We start from the raw sequence: 21,781 nt of genomic DNA, 5'->3' as shown, positions 1-21,781 counted from the left end.
CACATGTAGTACACATATTCACATACATTAGGTATGGCTATGTTATTATATATAGCTCACATTTTTCCACTTCCTTCTCTTTAATACTGAAAATGTCTCTAAATTCTGCTCTAGTTTCCTTCAATTTGACAGCATCTGAAATAAGCAACAGTCTTCAGCCTTTTTTTTTGCTGGCTGGACAACACAGCAGTCAGTGCTGTACCAGCTATGGCTGGAGTTTGGCTTCCCTCCCTTCAGGCTCTCTTCTAACCCTCCCCAGCTACCATATTAGTGGGGGAGGGAAACCCATCACAGTCAAACCCAGAAAGCACTCAGTGAAAACAAATAAGGTTGCTAAGGAACCATCCAGATAAAACTCAAACCCACAAAATCTGGGCAACAGGAAGAAGTTCACGTGCTGGCTGCAGACAGACACTGCTCATTCCCCTCAGTGATCGCTCTGTCATGTTGTACTAACAGAGATGGAGGCTGTTATTGCTGTGATCCTATGTGGGACTAATTCCCAAAAATGTGGGAATTCCAGGAGCCCAGCATATGGCATCACTCAGTATTTACCTGCCCCTCCTCCAACTTTTTTTTTGAAATCATTCCATACAAAAAGAGCCAAGTAAAATGTAATACAGTTAGAACTCATTGTACAACTGCGTCATTACCTTTAATCACAGCAGCCTCATTAGCAATAGCAGTGAAGGTGCCAGCAGCACAGCACAGCAGCACATAAACCATGGGGATGCAGAAGGCACCAACCCCTGCCCGTGCCTTTCTGCCAGCTCAGCTCAGGACAGTGCAAGCATGACTTCTCATCTGCAGCTCCACCTCTATTCTGCTGTGCAGGTACAGCCTCTGGAAGCACGCCTTGTCAGTGGGGAGCTTTTCCTCCAAACCAAACTCATCTCTGCAACCCATAAATAAAGCTATGTCCAGTGCAACACTGGAAGGTAAGGAGACAAAAAAAGGAGAGGTGAACAAAGCAGTTGTGCCTTGCACATGCCACAGAGCCCTGAGGGCCACGTTCATGTGCTTTCAGACCTACAGAGCTCCAGATGCAAGGGGCTCAAAGGCTGCCCTTTGAGCACAGCATGTTCTGTTCCCCACGCACACACCTACAGTGCAGTATCTGACAAGTTTCCTCATGCTTTAAAAGACTGTGAGAAAGAAGAACATGTAACTATCAAGTTGTTATATTTAGCCCTCGTATCTCCACTTACCTTGAGTCAAGCCAGATACTCAAACCACAGAACTGCCTGCCGTGCAGAGGTGCCATCTTACATGCTGTAGAACAGAGATCACATTTGCCACCCGTCTCAGGGCTTAATCGTTGCTTTGCAGCAAGGCTGAAACTTCTCCAAAACAAATGTGGTGAGTTCAGGATGAAGCCAAGCTAGCAACCATCTCCTTGCACACTGAGAAACTCACACTGCCCACTTTGCACCAAGACAGCACCACTTTGATTAATACAGAGTACTTAGTAGAAACTGAACAAATTTAAATCCCTGATTGCAACATAACTTGAAAACAATTTGTATTAAAAAACACAGCCCAACAGTGAAAAATATTTTTAGGGAAAACATTGAAGATATATGTTTTTCTTAGCTAAATGACCTCAAAAAGACCCCAGACTTTCAAAGCCCTTTCTTTGTCATGCTGCAAGTTTCATCAAACCAAACGCAGCAAGAACACAGCGTGGCATTTGCACAGCCAGAGTTGCAGCACAGCTCTTGCACAAGGACAGCAAAGCTGCCCAACAGCTTCCATCCAGGAATGAGGAGACAAGTAAAAATAACAAACGACCTCCTTCTGATGTGACGTTTCAGCTGACAAAACTTTAAGAGAACTGAATGGATAAGAAAGGACTGAAGAGCAAACTTGCAGCATTGCTGTGTTCATCATGTTCATAAAGTGCACATATTTATAATAATTATAGAATCCTCCCCAACTCACAAGCATAAACTCTGGAGAGAAGCAGCTCACAAACGCAGGTAAAGGAGACTTGTAACTTTCATGGTTGCTTCACATACTGTCAAATAAAGCATGGTAGAAATAGTTAAGATCAGCAAAAATACTAACTTACCTCTGCTTCTTCCATTCTGGGCGCAAATCAAGCATCAAAGATTGAAATTCAAACTCTTAAGGTTTCATTTATGCCTAAAGCAAACATCAGGTACTTTGCTACCATGGTGATGAACACAGCAAAAACACCTTAATCACTTCTGATTCTGCAAATGTTAAGGAGGGCTTGGTGCAACAGTTAAGAGTAATCTGGCATTAGACACATTACGGGTTCATACTTTAGAAAATGGTTTGGAGTTTATTAAGTATTGCAATTGTGCATAAACCGAAATACATCAGCAGTAAATGAACACAGAAGTCATGTTGCACACATTATGTGTACACATTATGCTGGTCCTGCAAAGAATTTATAAGACAGGTCGACTGATCAAGGTTTCCCAACATTGTAACCATAAAACTGTTCGGGAAATGAGTCACCTGCTTAACCAGCACATGTTTGCTCATATCAAGAGAATAAATATTCAGCTTTGGAAAACTAAACAAGTTACATCTTGTGTTTTTTGGTTTTTTTCCCCCCCCTTCTAAATAAGCAGGTTCTAAGCTAAAGCTCAGTAACTCAATGTTCCCTTTAAAATGACAAATCATAAAATAAATTTTTGTTTTGTTTTTTAAATATAAAACCAAAGGTAAAGGCAGCTGAATCCTCTGTGTTTGTCACTTTTATATTACAATTTACATTAAAAAAATTAAGATACAAACAGTTTTCAAAGTTATTCCACACTATCACACAGATTTTGTCTTTTTAGGACTAATACCACCATCTTCAACCGACTTCTCTGCTGGTCTCTTTTTTAACCCCTTCATTTTTCTTGTCTGCAGTTTACTAAGATCTTGTTTCTGCATGTGGATTCGACCATAAGTTGTACCAAACACATCATGGGAGATGTTCTTTTTCTTCTTAGGCTGTAAGGGAAGAACATCATCAGTATTTCTGAGCAGAGCGTGGCTGTAGCTGTGGTGAGAAGCCAGGCATCTGCCTGTATAATCATCACCAGTAAGCCACCAAATCAAGTGCCTAAAACAAAGGATGCACATGATCCCAAGGTATTTACCTTTAGGGCTTTGGGTTGTTTTAAAGATAGCTTATAAAGGTCATCTGAAGCTAAATGTGTTCTCCTCATAACCAAATCTAATGAAGGTCCTATATCTTCCAGTTCAATTCTTGGTATTTTACAGCCAGATTTCTTCAGAAGCACCCTAGAAGAGAAGAACAAAAACAACAACATTGTCCTTTGTGATATTTATCTGTCTTCCTAAAGGGCAGTTTCAATCTTGCAGTTGGGAAGATCATTAAAAACAACTGCTACTGCTAATTCTATTACTGAGAAAGATGTCTATCAATAAGAATTTATAATTCACTTCCATCAAAACATGAATACACTTAAAATATGATCTGTTTAGCTTTTGGTTTTTTAAAATGGGATTACAACTGTTAAAACTCAATTACATTACCCTAAAAAGCCACACCATTCCATAAAATCAAAGTAATGCCCTGTGTATTAATAAACAGGGAAAGAACATATACTACAAAATGCTTTGAGCCTCGGGCAAGAAATTTGCATTTCTTTTTGTGCTGTTTTGCTGTGTGTGCACTGTTTTTTGTTTGTTGAAGAATGAGACTGTAGACAGCTTTTTTTGTTACAAGAGAAATCAAAGTCACACAGAGTACACACATTTTCAGCACTCGTAGCCCACAAAGGAAAGGCCATGAACTGTGAGAGCAAATGCCAGTGCAGGAAGAAAGATTATCTCATCCTGCATGTTCCTGTTTTCCCTTCTGTATCTCTGGCTACAGCATACTGCCTGCTGTTCTTCAACAGAGTCCCAGAAATCAGCCTGACATCAAGACTAAGTCTATGAAGCCTGAAAAGATACTCCAAATTCATCCCCAGGTCTAATGTGCAACACCTTAGCAGTCCAACCATGAGAGAACAATCCTCCTAGCTAGAAGGAAGAGCTCAACAAGGAAGAAATGAATACATTTAGGTTTTAAGTGCTTTCCTTCTGCCACACAAGTTACTCTTGAGTTACAGTGGAACACCTCTACACAGCACATGTTTTAAATGCAGTTTGCTTCTGCTCCAGGCAGTTCAATTACAGAATTACAGGCTAAAATTTGAGAAAGCTTGACAAGTGTACCTAAAGAGCAAACACGGATAGAATGCACACTCACTTGTAGCTTCTCATGTAAACTTTCCCATCAACAGCTGTGAAATGCAGAACATGTTCTAACCCAGCCAGACGAATGTTGGGCACAGTAGGACCTCTGAAGAAATCTGAAAAAATATTTAAAAGTAAGTGCCCAATTTCTTGACTGAAAACAAAGCCAGGAAACAACTGTAACAAATTGGCTCATTTCATAATGGATCCAAATGATAGCAGCAAGATAAACTCCTTGACTCCGAAGATTCTCTTATGGTATCAGAAAGGGTCTTTGTTTGTGAAACCAAGTGCGTGTAGGAATCCTGAGAGGAACTCTTCCCAGAGATAATTCAGAAGCAACGTACGTATATGGGATCTAAACCCAAGTGCGTGGACAAGAACAAATACCCTTTCAGAGCAGTAATTCTGTGTTAACAATCTGATTGACGTAGCAGAATAGTCTATCCCTCTATATTTTTTAGCTACAAAGTCTTAAAACTAAATGCATCTTATTTTATGTTTGGGCCAATTCACGTTCAGCTAAGCAGATCAGTGTGGAGAAGCCATTAATTCAGATGTGTTTTTAAGACAGCACTCAAGACTCTTAATCCGAGTCAGATTTGGAAGAACATAAAGAAGCGATAAAGACTTGTACAAAACAGAACAAAACTATTTTGTTTAATCTTATTTACCTTCCCTCTCAGTGACTTGGGCAAGAAAGGTTTTGGTATGTAAATTCCTTCAAGCCTCCACCGCAACAAAGAACTTATGTTCTTTGAGTAAGAGATATTTGTCATCACAATTAATGTTTTCTCTATTTAATAAGCAAAACACACCTATAAAAAATAAACACTACAAATACTTGCTTAGTTTGCAAACAGAACACTGAAAGACAAGTTAAATATAAAATAAGCCATCTTCAGTCAGCATTTTACGTGAGGCTATGAAAAGTACTGTGCAATCAGTGCCTGAAATAAGCACAGCAATCTGTCCAGCAGATGCAGGGGGTGGAAAAAAGAATGTGACCTTGAGTGAGGGAACAAGGTGTGCTAATAAACATAACAGTGCAGTGCTGAAACATGGGAGAACTGCTAACAGATGCAAAACACATCAGTCTCTTCCTGTCTCATTTCAGGTTCCTCAGCTAGTCATCTTTTCCTCCATTAGCTTTTTCAAGAGTATCAGCATTGGAATGGCATCCAAAACAAAGTCTTGCTGGCATGTATCAGTTGGAGTCTAGCCAGGAAATTTTCTTGGTCAGTTAAATACTCTCACTCCTCCTCTCCTGGGTTGAGTTTGTAGTTATGGAGAAAAAGTTGCAAATAAACTATTTTGTTCACTTTTTGCATGTACTTTTCCCTCTGACTCGTGCTCTGTGGGTTCACAAGTGTACATTTACAGCACTTCTACTGGCAACACTTCTCTTTTAGCATTTTCCTGTGGCATCAGACATCCTTTTACCCACAGGATGATCTCTTCCAAACAAATGCAGGTGGTCAGGAATTTCTGTTTCCTGGCAGCGTTCAACAGCTGCAGAAACCTTACACTTCAGTGCACCCAAAGAGCTGAAATTTTTAATGTTTCTTAATTTACATCTCTTGCTTTAGTTGGACTAGAATCTTGCTTTCTCCTCTCTTTCCATTCCCAGTTCTTTCTCCCTCAACACATTTCCAGAACTTCTGATTTACTTTTTTCTGCAGAGGGCTTCACAAACCCAAATTCTACTAACCTGTACATTTTTACATCAGTTCATACGCAGAAGGTGGCAATACTGTAACCTCTGAAGCTACAATCAACATTAGAGGAGTTTAAACTCTATCCCAGACTTTCCAGACTTTTTTCCCCAAACATCCCCTTTCTTGACTAGATGGAACCCAAAATCCCTAGGATGGTCAAAAGTCTGTGTGAGGACAGCAGTATGAAGAACAAGCCAATCTAAAACTGTAGTAGTCTCAACAAATCAACAGTTTAGAAAGTGTATAAGAAAGCCATGTAATGCCTAATCATCTTTAGGACCAAAGTGGTATGGAACAGCAAACTAGCCAGCAGGCAGCAATTTAAGGGAAGAAATACTTCATAAATGCAAGCATAAGTAGTTATTAGAGTTTCATGAACTGCGTTCCAAGAACTTACACTGAAAATGGATTCCTGTCCTACTACCTTGTTAGACAACGAAAACAGAGAAAGAACAGCATGTCTTACATTCCAGGCTTCTAAAAAACAAATTCAGCTGCCATTTCTATCTTCCAAATAAATTCTTGCACTTCACATTTTAAGCTGGCTACAGTGTTTGCTTGACATGAAGACAGTAAATCACCCTTGGCTTTTAATTCTACAAAGAAACTGCTGTAAGATGATACTCCTAACACGCACAATCCCTCTTGGTAGCACAGAAGCCAATGAAAGCTTGGTTGTTCACCAGCATCACACTGCTTGGGCAACAAGAAGTTGCTCGCTATCTAATATTCCCACTGGGATTTCAGCAGATCTAATACTGTAACAAACTACTTGCTGTTGTTAAAGGCGTTTTTCTTTCTTAGAAATGAAGTCTGAGCTTAAAAGCACTATCTTTGCAGGAACAGAATGAATCTGTTCTCCCCTATCAGTTAAGAGCAGTCAAATCATCAACCACATTATTTTAATTGGTTACTGATAGATTCAAGTCTTCATATGACTTAGCCTTCCCCTTTTATCTATTGTCTTTCATTTAGGTTCCTCACAGAAGTCAACAGAACATCAGGACCTGGAGTACTTGGAACACATGCAACGTATTTGAGTACAGTTGACAAGAGAGTTATTACACATAAATTAACAGAAGAAATGACATGCGAACATCAAAATAAGAGGACAGGAAAGACTTGCCAGTTCTTTGGCAACTATCTAATGATGCGTGTCTTCTATTTAAAGTATCAAGTTGCTTGATAATGGGGTAGATGAAGACACCTGGATGCGAATCACCAACACTGTGCAGGTGTTGGAACAAGATACATCTTAGAAAACAGAGCGGGTACATTCTGCAATGTAAATACTCATTCACAGTGACACAAATATGCATTAAACTCATTCATCTTCATGTTCAGTGGCCACCCAACTTCAAAGGTCCATAAGCACAGTACTAGTCTTTCATATGCCCAAGGACCACTCAGCTGTATTGAAAGGATAGAAGTGTTCTCTTCTGCTCCCTTTTAGTCTCACTGGAGATGAAACATCCTGCTTTAAGGAATCAAAAGAGCAAGTGAGAAAAAATAAAATCTAAGGTCACTTTCTAAAAAGCAATGATTCTGTCTGTTTCCCTAGAAAAAGGGAGTCCAATCGTTATTTACATAAAAGGAAGATCTTACAAAGATGGAAGATTATGAAACAGTACAACCCAAGAATGGAACTGGAAGAACATGCCTGCTCTTCTCAGGCCAGTTTCACTTCTACTTAAGCTTACAGAAGTAATATACTGTTAAGAAAGCTGTTATGAAGCTTAAAAAAAAAATCACCACTGTAACAACCTTTTTGTTTTTTGGGTTTTTTTTAAGTGTGAGGAGACAGTGCACCACATGACCTGCAAGTCCTAGGAAGCTACCCTAAGAAGTTTCATTATTTTTTTGTAGCTCCTCAGCTGAAGTCAGAAGTTAAAGCGTACTTTAACTTCTGACACTTCCAACCTTGAGGTAGAATAAAACACTTCAAGTCATTTCGTTCATTAAGATCTCAGCCTGCCTGGACATTATGGCACAGCTATTATTTACAGCTAGTTTTTAATGCACGCATTCATTCCAAATACTCAGATCAATGGCACTTTTGTGAGAACTGGCCAAATTTCCAACAGAAAATGCTTTCATAATAGAAACACAGGCTCAATTATATCAACATTTTCTGTAACCAAAACATCCCACTTAATGAAATTAATCCACTGATTCAAAATTAGATATTCATTTTGTCAGGAAAGTAATGTAGCAGTGTAATTTACAAGGTAAATACTTTTTTGAAAAATGCCAAAATTCCCCACACAATCAACACTGTGAATATTAGTGAGCATACATTTTCAACTTTGGGGTCTTTTAGGCTAGTTGTCTTCATCAGTCATGATGATTACTTAACTCTAATTTCATGCCACGTGAAATTTACAAGTGTCTCTCCTCTTGGTTTCCTTCTGGGTCAAACAGGAGCAAACAGTTACTGACAAGCCACCGTTTCCCAATATCATACTGCGACAGATTTATGAGATCCCACTGCTCAAATAATAATACACTGACCAATAAGAAGGCTCTTCAGTCTCCTGTATTCTTCATTTAAATCAAACGTGTCACCAGCAAATATCAACATAGGTTTTGTTCCTTCAGGACATTTGTTGTTCTGTGGGATAAGAATTTTAAAACAACAAAAATTCAGACTGTATTAGGGAACTGATTATTGTATTAATGGCTGGTTATCCATTCAACACTGAATGAAAAATGGTGACTGTAATCTCTAGACAGAACAGACAACTTCTTTTCTTGCGACATGCATATGGAAAGATGTTTCTAAACAAATGATTTGTATTACCAGGTTTTAAAAACATATTCATATAAAACATGCAAAATAACTCCTTGCAGTGAAAACAATTAATTTGACCACAACTGTGAACAAAAAAACTAGAGATAAACAGATCTGCTGTACTTTGATACTGGAGAGTACATGAGAAAAGCCAAAAGAACAGTCAACCACCAAATTCTAATTTTGACCAACGTACACAATTACTTGATTAGAACTTCCCCACCATAAACACTACAAACAATCTGACTTCAAGGAAAAGGTTCACATTTATAAAAAGTGAATTTTTTTCGCTCTACCTCTGGACAGCCCTGCAACAAACTAGTGAAAGCAAGGGCCATAAATTTTCCTTATTTTTGCAGCATTTGAAGTATTTGGAACACTTTTAATAAATTTTCCATCTTCAAAACATTGCCATACCAACACGGTTGGCTGCATTGATGAAAATAATTCAGCCAGAGAATAAACTCTCCCCTGTGCCACTGGTTCACCTTCTATTAGATTAATTCTCCAGAAAGATTAGCTGCATAGCAATAAAGATGTAATGGGGTGGGAAAGTTGTAAGCACTGCTATCCAGAGCTATATTCGTTGGCAGCTGGATCACCATCTGATTTTTAATGTGATTGAGATTTGAAAAATGCCTATTTATACAGAAACCTCCCCTGAACAAAACCTGAATAAAGAATTGTGTACATGCAAGTAATTAAAAATAAAAAAAAAATAGGAATAAAACAAGTCTGAAAAAAAGAATTTGTAAATAAAGTTGTAGGAAGCTTACAGCAAGCTTGCCATACACAAACCAAAGAAAAAGCACATAAAAGTAAGGCTGTATGGAAATACAAAGCAGCAATACTCGAGTACAGTGTGAAACTATTTCTTTAAAAAAGCTTCTGGTTTTAAGACGCAGAAAATGTAAATGCACCGACAAAACCCACCAGCAGATGTCACTGAAAGTCTGTATCAACTCCTCACCTTGATGTCTTTCAGGGATACAAAGTTCTCAATGCCTAGCTCAATCATGTCCAGCACGTGGTAATCAAACATGCGACCTGCAAAAGAAAAGGAAAACCACACCAACATGAAGACAACACTTAAATATCTGTTGAAATCTAGACTCTCTATCCAATTAGCAACCCAAGGCAGACACATTACCTACTATCAGGTTATTGGGTCGCTTCTTGTTATGAGAGCCAAACAGAAACAAAGAACAATCTGATTTCTTGGAAAAGAATTCCTACAATTAGGAAAGAGAAAAAAAATGATAAATCACGAGTTTCACCTCGTAAGCATTTAAAATATTCAGTACACAATCTGCTTCTAAGAACGGCATTTATCAGAAAAGTGCCACAGTTCCCATACCTACACCTAGCAGCTGTGAAGCAGAAGAACCTGCGTATCTCCTCCCACCAACAGCAGCAGTTAAGAGGCTCATAAGAACACTCTGCCTTGCCTGCAGCTCTTCATTTCTGGGAGGTCAGAAAAGACACCTCCCTGTCTGGGCGAACTGCATTACAAATCACACTTCAGCACTGAGCTCTGCCTCCAGGTCCCAGACAAGAATTGACTGAAGACAGATAAAGAACAGACCTGCAGGGGACTCCCCTTGAAACCTCTGCACACAGCTCTTCATTACCTCACTTTGACACCTGTAAACATTTTTAACAGCTGCATGGTACTTCATTAAAGAGAAAGGCCTCTCTCAAAGGCCTAAGATGTGACCCATTTATACTGCAACATCTCATGCACCACTAAACTGACTTTAAAAAAAATGTATGCAATCAAGTTCAAAAGAAAAAAAAAAAAAACACTTGATTTTCTGTATCTCTGATTGTTCACTGATACACTTATTGATGACCAGCTCCACTGATCATTCTAAGAATGCAGATGCAATGATGACCAGAAGCATCAGAATGTTTTTAGCTGTCATGTTTTCCTAGAATATAGCTAGTTTCTACATGGCTGTGAGCTAAATCATCTGGCTATGTGCCTGTAAGGAGTTAATTTTCAGCTAATAATGTTGCACATTTTTCCTGCTGCCTACAGTTTCACATTCCACTAAGAAAAAAGGTTTTTACCTGACACATCTACATGATTTTTTATTTCATACACACATTTACTTACTACTGTAGCCCCCAACTCCCAACTTCAGTGTGCACTTTCAGTGACTTGTTTTAACAACTGCCCCTCATGTTGGAACGCTGATCCCTGTTTCCTATACACGAGCCAGCAGTAGCACAGGGCAAGTTACTGAATCAAGTTGTTTGGTTCCCACTGATCATATTTTGAGATAACTCATTTCTATCTTTAATGCAGAACCACAAACATATATCACCACCATTCCTGTTTTGTTGAATATATACTGATTTTATGACAGATATTTCATCACTTCAAGTGAACTGCTAGGAAACCAAAATAAAACTCTTAATTCTTCCTTTTGTATCAAGCACTGTTACTTATAACAGTATTACACTTTCCTAATTTTGCCTGTCAGTTTAGAAAAACAAGTAGTTAAGGTAAAAACAACATCCTCACAACATGGGGATTCTGTCTTGCAGATGGAAGAATAAAATGCCTATGATACCATAAATCTAGATGTAATTCTACCTTCAGCTTATCCAGATTCAATACAGACTTGTTTTTCATCAAACTTCCGATAGCATAACAGAAAATCATCCTCCAGAAATGTTATTTGTGATTTCACAGCTGAAAGATCTCATAAGAAAAGATACGGTCTATACTTACCAATGATGTCTGGTCCTCAAAAGGCCTGGTAATATTTTTCCTGACAGGAAGTGAGGGAGGGGATGGGAAGTGGGGATAAAAAAAAATTGTAAAGTTTGAGATAAGCACTCCAGTTCTTTTTCTGATAACATTAAGATTCTGGATTCAGCTGCAAACTGCAGCACTAGAAATTCAGTGTTAGTTCAAAATGTAGGCCACATTTATATTGCCAGGTGTTCTTCAGTGCTGCCACTGCCATTTTAAGTAAACTTTTCCAAGATTCCTGTCTCCTGGAGCCCAACTTTCACAACAACCATGTCAATGACACTTTATGAACTACTGACTGCTTGTTCATCCGACGTTAAGTTTAGCTCTTAAAGTTGATGCTTCTATCCCACATTCATACAGACAATGGCTTCCCACTTGGAGCAAGATTAATCCTGTCACTATAAGCAGCCTACCTACCTACCTGACAGAACCTTGCTAGCTATTTGCACAGATCAGAACTGTGGAAGCCAATTGTCCAAGTCTGTTGAATCCTGCTCTGTTAACATCTGCCACAGAACTGCATCAACAATGGCTCTACATCAACACTGACCACATCCTGCTGGTTTCCAGTCTACTAAAACTTAAGATGAATCTCAGCCACCTTCTGTAACCCTCTGCATCGTTCAAGCCCCCGTGGTAACCAGCATCTCTGTTCACGCTTGGAAATTAACAAATCCTGAATTGTACATGATCACTTACTTTTTATACATCACAGCAAAAGGCTTCTTCAGAGCATACTGCAAGAGACAAAGTTAAACATGTTACATCAAATACATCTAAATGCACAGTACTGCTTTTCCTTAAACTCTACAACGTACAGGAGCCCAATAAATAGTATAATTGTTTGTGCAAATCAATCTAGAAAATAAGTCAGCTCTAAAAGCCTGCTCACAATAAAACCCTCCACTGTGGCAATCCTGTCTCTGGATCACAATTAACAGAAGAAGGATTTATTTCTAGAAACTAAAAAACAAACTAAGAAACAACTGAAATCAAAGCCACGTAATATGAGCCCATTTGCCTGAGGGGGGGAAAAAAAAAAAAAAAACACCAAAAAACAAAACAAACAAACAAAAGAAAACACTGAATGAACAGCCATCTGAATACCATCAGCACAACATAGCAATGAAATGACAAAGTGTGGTGAGAAAACAGCACAAGAACAGCTACTACGTGTAACTACTGTGTTTTCAGGTACTGTGACAGGATGTGCAAGTTTCTGTTTTGGGAGGGCTGAACACTTGGCATCAATACATACACAAGCAGCCTATGAGACTTGGATGGGCTTTCAGCTGCATGGCCCAGTCCCAACCCTGCACCTCACCCTGTTTTCAAATATGCTTGCAACACTTCTCCTTATTGAAAGTGATACAAGGTCCAGCATATCTTTAGATATAGAAAAAGATAATGAGAATAACTCGAGAGTTCTGTCAAGGTGCAAGGAAAATAAATACATCTCACTGGATGGGTAGGTAATGACTTACAATGTCTTTAAGCACTTCAGTCACCGTTGAGTTTGCATTTCCTCCTTTTATGAGCATAGCATTTTTTGTGTTTTCTGTAAGCTTGGGCTCTCTCTTCTCAAGAAACCTTTTCGCTCTCTTGGTTTTAGGCTTTCTGCAACAACAAATTCACAGCTAAAAGCACATCTACTTAAGCGGAGCACTGCTACACGAGGTGCACGGAGCTCATACAAATGAGAAACGCCACGGCCGAAGCAAGACGCCGGCCTTCCTCTTCTGCCCTCTCGGTTCCCCCGTCCCACCCTCACTCCCGCAGCTCGGACGCGGCTTTCCTCGCCGCTCGCGGCTCTGCCCCCACTCACACCACCCGGTCCAGCGCGTCCATGGCAGCCCCACGCGCAGCTTCCGCTGCGTCACATCCGGCATCCAGGGCGGTGCGAGGAGGCGGGCCGCCGCAGTACGCATGCGCCTGGAGCACAGCCAAAGCGCGCGAACCAACGCGAGCCGCAACATTTCCGGCTGCGGGCCGTGGCGGGTGGAAGCGTCGCTTTGAAACGGGGCCACGCCTGAGTCACGTGGCTCAGCTTACGCACCGCTGAGGGGCGTTATGGACCTTCGGCCGAGCAGCTGTCTGCTCTGTCACTGCAGTACGTGGGCAGAGCAGCCCAGTTTGAGCACGACGCAAGGGGATGCCACATCGGGACATCCAGTTTAAACCACGATTCTTTTTCCTGCTTTTTGACAAGATATACAACACATCCGTCTTTTTCAAAGGTAGGGTCTTTTTATTTCTTCAGTTTCGAGGTAGAGATGCACACGTTTCCAATCAGCATCAAAAACAAATAAAACCACTAAACATCTCCCCCGCATAATCCAAACACAAAATGAATTTAAGAACACAATGCCAGCTTTTCCCACTACAGACTGCTCAGGTAAAATAAAAATTGTGTCGTTGGCCCATTAATTCAATGAAGAGATTCTGAAGAGACAAGAACTGGTATCATGGAGGAGCATCATCTAAGGCAGTGCTACCAGAAGGAGAATCCTCTGCCTCAGAAGCAGGGCTGTCAGGCAGAGGGACAGAAGAAGCATCTGCTTCCAAGTCATAGGGCTTTTCCAGATCACAGTTCATGTCAGAATTTCCTCTGTCACTCACCTCCCCCTCTGCCTCCTCAGTTAATTTATCTCTAGCCTGAGCTGACTCCTCAGAATCTTCCTGTTCGTGCAGAAAGCTACAAATCGTGTTTGGCCTGCTGTAGGAAAAGTCTCTGTCCTTGATCTGCAACCACTCCACACCACCTGATGCAAAGAAGGAAAATCAGCATTAGTGAGAAAACGAGTTAAGCTAGGAGAAAAAAAAATAATAAAAAAATCATCTGTTCACAGATTATCAATGCTGAGCCAAACTAACATGTAAGTAAAAGAACCATTTAGGATATAAAGACATCTTTCAAAAGTTCGGATCAATGTAATTCTGCACTGAGTCTCTCCTTGAATTGATACCATTCATTTTCCTTGAGAAGTAGGGCTACGAATAACAGAAAGGTCTATTTAAAATTAAGTGAAACTTAGTTGTTGAAAAATTAACAACGTGCAGACTAAACTTACTAGACATACAAACTTACAAGACATATATATATATATATATATATAATATAGCAAATGGTTTTTTTCTGTTGTCAGTCAGGAAAAAAAATGGGTACTTGAACAACTCTGTGTAGTTCATTGAAGTCATCAGCTCAGCATCTAGAGAGCAGTCCCAAGGAAGGTAATTAAGAGAGTAATGAAAACCAGGAATGTCGTAACGACGAGATAGACAAACTATTAAGTGCAAAAGTATTTCCTCAGATTTCAGAACAAGTGCCAACACTTTCATATGACAGACAAGCATACCAGGGAATATCAGCATATGTCTGACCAGTGCTTACATCCTTCTGCAGGAATCTCCTACTGGCATACTGGAGGAAACTCTGAGCAGAAGGAATCTGCTTGGGTTTTTTTGTTTGTTTGTTACGTATACATTTGTTGCCTGAAGAAGGAAGCTCCTCTACTTTCTGCATTCTTTAATCAAAAATTCAACTCAAAGCTGACCCATCAATGACTCTATGAATCAGAGCAGGAGCACTGACCAATGCTCTCTTCTCCTTCCTTCTTCTCTGTCAAAAGCGTCCGTGTCATGTTCAACTTCTTCATTGTATGACACTTGTACTTCAGCTGTAGTTTTTGGTTGCCTTCAGCATCTACTATGAAGAGAGGAGGAAAAACAAGTCCCAAAAGAAAATCATTATAGTGAATTCCACTATCAGCTGAAACAAGACTAAGATTATTGGAATGGGTCCAGAGCAGGGCGCTAAGATGGTGCTGGAGACCTCATTGCAGCCTTCCAGTACTTGAAGGCAGCATATAAACAGGAGGGGGAATGGCTGTTTACAAGGGTGGATAGTGATAGGACAAAGGGGAATGGTTTTAAACTGAGACAGGGAAGGTTTAGGTTAGATATAGAAGGAAGTTTTTGACACAGAGGGTGGTGACACACTGAAACAGGTTGCCCAAGGAGGTTGTGGATGCCCCATCCCTGGAGGCATTCAAGGCCAGGCTGGATGTGACTCTGGGCAGCCTGGTCTGGTGGTTGGCGACCCTGCATGTAGCAGGGGGGTTGAAACTAGATGATCATTGTGGTTCTTTTCAACCCAGGCCATTCTATGATTCTATGATTATTCTGAATCTCACAGGCTTTTACAATAAACAGGACATCAAATTGTTACCATTACCATGCTCTGTGTTTTCCTCAAAAAACACGCAGGTTCCCAGGGCATCTAAGGAAAACAAAGTGAAATAGCCTTAGACACTAATTTCTATCAGCCACAGATACTGCACTCACTGTCACAACTCTAGAAATGCTGATTTCCAGCCTCACCCAAAGGCCCAGCCTTTGTTAACCACTTGCCAACTCAGAAACAGATAGCAGTATCACTGTCATTGAATGTACAGTAGAGGGTTTCAGATCATTTTCTTCCCAGTTATGTCCCACAAGGCAAATAGGAGCAACAGTTTGCACAGCATGTCAGTCCTGCTTATACAGGAGACTGCAAACACCTACTCCAGGACATCTTATACCCCATATTTTTTCCCTTCAGAAGTAACAGGTGGTACACTCCAGAATCAAGTCCAGGCATACTTTCCAGTAAATAAGTACTGGATGTGTGGCAATTTTAGATGGTGCTGCTCTCTATTATTATACAGACATCATCAAGATCTTCAGTTCTTCATTGCCTCATACCCTCCATTAGCAGTGATAAACAAGACTAATGTTAAGAAAGCTCTTTGGGTAATGTGAAGAAGAAGAGATTCTTTCATTTTTCCTACCTTCATAATCTCCTGCAAAGACATATCTGTCCACTTGCAAAATGGGTCTCTCTGTCTCTATTCCCTACAAAGAAACAGGAAAAAAAAGTACATGTCAAGAGTCCATTTCTTACTGTACAACCAAAGTGTGCTGAGCACAACACAAAGCAGAATCTGTAGCTGTAGTAGCTTTTGTCAGTTATCCCATGATACGATATCAACAGTCTCAAGGAATGCTTATGTTGTGAATAAGACCAGGTAGACTGGGCATGAGTAGCATATAATGCAGCTATTTAAAGCTTTTCTAACAGCATTACAAGAGAAATCTCAAAGCACAATATTTATAAGCACCCCATTAACACTGTTGAAAAGCACATATTCAATGACCAATTCAATAATCAATCATCACTGTAACGCATTTCAAGAGAATTAGGTCAGACACAAGAAACCAATCCACTTATAAAAGCACATTCATCCAGCAGTGGATAATTTATGAATTTGGACTGCATTTCCTTATTTAGTATTTTCAAAATTGACTCTACCACTTCACACAGTCTGACCAATTGCACACACTAAGATGTTTGCTTCCACCTTTGTGGCTGGCAACATATAATAAAGGTCCGGTTATCCTTCACATTCACAGTAAATAGAATTAGCCAGACAACATCTGCAAGAACACAGTGCAATGCAGAAACATGCAGCCTTTGCCGTGTCCAAGTTATTTAAAGAAATGTGCTTTGCATTTATTTAGGTGCGCTAAGATACATGATTTTAAAAACTCAACTAAGAACTTAAAAATAGAATGGATAATAAAAATGTATGCGTACTTCATAGAACCATAGAAAGGCCTGGCTGAAAAGGACCACAATGATCATCTGGTTTCAATCCCCCTGCTATGTGCAGGGTCACCAACCACCAGACCAGGCTGCCCAGAGCCACATCCAGCCTGGCCTTGAATGCCTCCAGGGATGGGGCATCCACAGCCTCCTTGGGCAACCTGTTCCAGTGTGAAATATACTTCTGAAAGTATTTCCTAAATTCAGGAACAACATGCTACTTCCGATAGAATGACCACAACCCACAGCCAAGCGCAGCCAAGAGAAGTCATGTAACTCTCTACCAAAGATTTTATCTAAATTTCATTGACTTCAAGGCATTTGGAAACAGCCCTGCTCTGTTGTTGACTTGTGTACTCACTTACCCCTTTCCTATTGTGCTGTAATCACTCACCAAAATCTTGCATTTGTTTTCGCATTTTTCTAAGAAGTCTGAATCAATAATTCCCGAGAGCTCCACCATCACCAGCTGCTCCTACAAGATAAGTTATAACATGCACCTATTACTGATGTACCTGAACTCTAGAAAAAAACACAAGGACACAGACCTTCAGCCTAAACGGACCCTAAAACAGTTTATTCTGCATCCAGCCCACAGGAAATGGCAGACATGAGAACACCCAGGGGAATGCTGCTCCCCACTGCTCCATCAGACACCTGCTTTACACCTGGCCTGCCTGATCTTTTTCTTCCTAGCTAGGAAGCTTCACCCTTGAAAAGCCATTTACTTCGGAAAAATGAGAATCAACGTGGGGAAAGTGGTGTGAGCTATAACAATGTGACCGGTTATACATTTCAAAACACATTTTCCAGACGTTAAATATCTACCCAAGGTAAGGCATATTAGAACGAGAGATAAAATTAAGCAAATACTGCTTGAAACAGCTGCTTTAAGAGGGACAAGAAGATCTCTAGTACCAGAAAAACGCTTTCCACTAACAGTTTTCCAAAAAACTTAACCGAGAACAGCCGCAGGGACATAACTTTCACAACACGGCCGCTGCGCAGGCAGCGACCCACCGCACGCAGCGGACACGCGGCCTTTCTGTGCCCGACTCACGGCCGGCCCAGAACTCACGTCACCCCGGCCCTCCTCACCCGGCTCCGCGGCCCATCGCGAGCGGCGGCGCCAGGCACACCGGCGAGACACGCCCCAAGGGGGCGCCCCTTCCCCTACCGGTGCCCAGGAAACAGAGGAGCCCGAGGAACACGCAAACCGACCTCCACCTCGCCCTCATCTTCCTTCTCGCCCCCCTCCACGCCCTCCACCGCCGCCATGTCGCCGGCCGCTCCCCTGCCGCTTCGCCTCAGCGCACACCACGTGGGCGCGGTGCCGCCATCTTAGAGGGATCCCGGCCCCGCCCCTGTCCGTGCCCCCAGTAGGAGGCGGCCGTGAGGCGCTTCGTCGCTGCGCTGTCGTTACGCTTGCCGTGGCTCTGGCTTGTGCTGAGAGTGCCTTCCTACTCACTGTGCCAACGTCATTAATTAAAATGTTAAATACCTGTGATAATAATAAAAGCTGGTGCTGAGGGAATTCACGGCAGCTTCTACTTAAGCTCTTGCCTTAAGGAGGAGAACACAAACGTCAGTGTAGCGCCCTGTCTTTTCTCCTAGAAAAAGCCCTGAACGTACAAGTCAGTTCAGCAGTTATTCTTTCGGAAGCCAGCATTCGGCATATTTTTATTATTATTAATGTTTAGTCAAGCCTGGTTGTTTAATTATCCTTTTCATAGGACTAGATTTGGAATGTTATCTGAGGCTGCAGTAAGAATGAGTGACAAAGTGAGGCTGGTTCTGCCCACGGAGAGGGACACTAAGCACGTCAGCTCAGCAGGGCACGTGCTCTGACTGCGGGGTAAGGCTGCAGAACAGCTGCTCGGTGTATTAGAAGAGTTGAGTGTCAAAACTGTGTTAGTTTGCGTAGGTTGCTGTGCTTGAGGATTCTGGAAAACAAGAAAAATAAGCTTTCCTCTCTGTGCGGGTGGGACATTAAGCAACTTTCACAAACCACAGACCGCCCCAAATGAGTAGGTAAATGTGGTCAGCCCGTGTAAATCACTGACTGGCACAAGCTGCTTATGAGACAGCACATTGTTTTGCTTTTGTGCCAGCCTCAGCATTGTGCGGCATCCAGGGTCATTTCAGTCGTCTCTGCTGTCAGGGTGTGCAGCGGCACGATGGGAAATGGTTGGCGTGTTAGTGCCATGTGTATTTGAGAGGAGGCTGGAACTCACTGCCAGCCTAAACTTGCCACACACATTCGTGATTTGGCTTGGTCTGTCATATCCCAGCAAGTGCACTTGAACGATTTCTCTCTTAAAGGAGTTAGATGAAGGTGTTGCCAGAAGGATCCTCAGAGTCTGCTAGGGAGATTGAACTGCTTGATGAGATAAAGCCAGAAACGTTTGACGATCCAGATTTTGTGTTTCTAAGACCTCAGCTAACAATGCTGACAGTGCTTGGGAGGCTTTATGTACACAAGCAGCAAGAATTGCATACTGAGATGCTATATAGGTCAGATTGAGTCAATGGCTACAAAGCATTAAAGTAAATAATCATGTTTGAGATCTGTGTCCTCGCTGGTTTCTGTGGGTTTACTTGCAATTTAAGCATGTCAATGCATATTTTAGCTTTGGCCCTCTATGTATGCAAAGTTTTAGTGTGGAAGTTCTTAAATCAGAGATTTGAACTGCCTGTTTTAGCAAATAAACATTACTGCAGTTACGTTACACTACAGGAAGTCAGAAAATGTTCACTGCAATACTTAACGAATATGTTCTGGCTTTCTGCTCTCTCTTGTTTTCCCATTTTCTTTTGATTTTTATCTTCATGCCTGAAATTCCTTCTCGATCCCTTTGCAGAAGGCAATCACTCTTTCTCCATTCCCTGCTTAACATTTACGTTTGTTGTGAGGCCTCAGCTGAGTCTGAGTAAAAGGTTAAATAATTTCTAAGAACACTGAAAGAGTCTTCATTGATGTTTTAAGTTTTGTCTGTTTAGACTGTGTGAACCTGTCAAAGAACTTGTGTATTTTGTAGTGAAAAGAATACAGAATTTAGTGTTTTAAAATGGTAACAAATGATATTACATGTACATCACACATATGTATACACATGTGTAGGTATGTATGTGTACACACACACAGTCTGTGTGTCTGTACTATTTGCAGAATTGACTGGCTCAGAAGAAGAGCACTGTAGTTTTTAGGCTTATTTCAAATTGGAAATGTAACTGAAATGGATGATAAAGCAAAACATGATTGCCTGTGAATTTCAGAAGAGGCTCCTCAGTAAAATGTTTTCATGTGAAATAGGTAAACATGGTAATATAGTGCTGCAAGGTGCGAAGAGACACGGAAGAACACATGTAACAGAGTAACTAGCTTATTTCTGGTTGTAGACCTTGGACAAAAGGTCAGGGTCACAAAACATAAATCAGCTTCAGGACAAAAGTAGTTGGCTGATAGTATTACAGAGGATGATTTGGATTTCCCTAAAGCCTTACTGCTGAGCCTATTCAGTTAGGAATTTGCAAGCCAAACCTGCTCATAGGTGTCGCAGTTCCGTCCTATCTTTGTCTTTTTGAAAAGCTCCTTCAGGATCATGTAAGGAAATCCTAGCAACCTTGTGAAAAAAGCACAGCCAGGGAAAAGAAGGGGAAAGTGGAGCGCTTATTTCCACATTCTGTTTAGCATGTTCCACCTATGACTATGGAGTGAGATGCAGTACAGTAGGAGAGAGTTAACAAAGTTGAGTGAGGGAGACCTTTCTATTTGTAATGCAGGTGGTCTCACTCCATCTGTAATGGCATCAGCAGACAGAGATAGTGGTAAGAGGAGGCAGAAATGGAGCAGGAAGGTGTCTTGGGCACAGATGATTCTATAGCCTTGCACTAGGTTTCTGCTTTAATTCTAAAAACTGAAACCAGATCCCAGCACAGCAGGATCTTGAAGAAGTTAGATGTTCATTGACTCCTGTGCTCAGGTTTCTGGAGGATTCATGCCAGTCTTGGTGTCACAGAGCCAGTGTGTACAAGGCAGTTAGTCTGTACTAGTGCTTCTTGTTACCTGGCACCTGCTTCCCCATCTCTGCCATTGCATTTCTGCTGACTCTTGGAGTGCTGTCTGTCATGGTGGGAGCAGGTTGACAAGCCGTATGAGAGAGTGCTCTGAATCTCAGCTGTGAAAGGGTGATTGATCTGAGAAGAGCTGGGGAGCTGGTGGTAAAAAAGAGGCAGGCGAGGGTGGCTGCTTCTTTCTGAGAACTCTCTTATGCCTTATTTGTATGCACAGAGAGCACTAGCAGCTGCACTTCTGCCACTCTTGCCCACAGTATCTTTATGTGAGAAGGGGAGAAGAAGCACTGGGGAGTATTTTCCCTTTCTCTCCTGCTTCCTGGCCTGAGGTAGCAGAAGATGAGAGGAAAGCAGGAGAAACATTGGAGAAATTTTCTTTTTTTTTCCTTTTTTTTTTTCAAAATATCATCAAAACTAGAAAAGAAACCGTGCACATGTTACCACTACTAGTTCTGCTTCTGGCCAGAGATGATTAACTTCTTCCCTGTGCAGCCCCTTAAAAATTTATTTGGAGATCTGTGCTGTATATCAGTTCAGTAGCTGAGACAGTACATTTT

The 21,781-nt window shown here is 41.1% G+C and overlaps 2 protein-coding genes across 3 annotated transcripts; both read right to left on the bottom strand.

Moving 5' to 3' along the window:
* Nucleotides 1–2,285: 2,285 nt before the first annotated feature.
* Nucleotides 2,286–13,391, bottom strand: RPF2 (ribosome production factor 2 homolog). The gene is made up of 10 exons (XM_042818349.1): nucleotides 13,332–13,391; nucleotides 12,991–13,123; nucleotides 12,206–12,243; nucleotides 11,480–11,519; nucleotides 9,890–9,971; nucleotides 9,710–9,786; nucleotides 8,460–8,559; nucleotides 4,244–4,346; nucleotides 3,123–3,267; nucleotides 2,286–2,973 (listed from the first exon to the last, which is right to left on the bottom strand). Exons 1-10 carry the CDS (start codon nucleotides 13,352–13,354, stop codon nucleotides 2,794–2,796), a joined length of 921 nt encoding a protein of 306 aa, XP_042674283.1. The 5' UTR covers nucleotides 13,355–13,391; the 3' UTR covers nucleotides 2,286–2,793.
* Nucleotides 13,392–13,731: 340 nt separating this feature from the next.
* On the bottom strand, nucleotides 13,732–18,449 carry GTF3C6 (general transcription factor IIIC subunit 6). Of its 2 annotated transcripts, none has more exons than XM_042817542.1 (6): nucleotides 18,372–18,449; nucleotides 17,545–17,625; nucleotides 16,336–16,399; nucleotides 15,741–15,785; nucleotides 15,099–15,212; nucleotides 13,732–14,268 (listed from the first exon to the last, which is right to left on the bottom strand). In XM_042817542.1, exons 1-6 carry the CDS (start codon nucleotides 18,426–18,428, stop codon nucleotides 13,970–13,972), a joined length of 660 nt encoding a protein of 219 aa, XP_042673476.1. In that variant the 5' UTR covers nucleotides 18,429–18,449; the 3' UTR covers nucleotides 13,732–13,969. The 2 variants fall into 2 exon arrangements, with proteins under 2 accessions (XP_042673476.1, XP_042673485.1); XM_042817551.1 differs by having other exon boundaries at nucleotides 15,099–15,209.
* Nucleotides 18,450–21,781: the final 3,332 nt, after the last annotated feature.

Source organism: Centrocercus urophasianus, unplaced genomic scaffold (genome assembly GCF_019232065.1).
Source record: "Centrocercus urophasianus isolate 14NV4802_14NV808 unplaced genomic scaffold, USGS_Curo_1.0 seq_10, whole genome shotgun sequence".
Taxonomy (NCBI): Eukaryota; Metazoa; Chordata; class Aves; order Galliformes; family Phasianidae; genus Centrocercus; species Centrocercus urophasianus.
The sequence above is the reverse complement of the archived record's forward strand: the minus strand, read 5'-3'. Positions and strand labels throughout refer to the sequence as shown.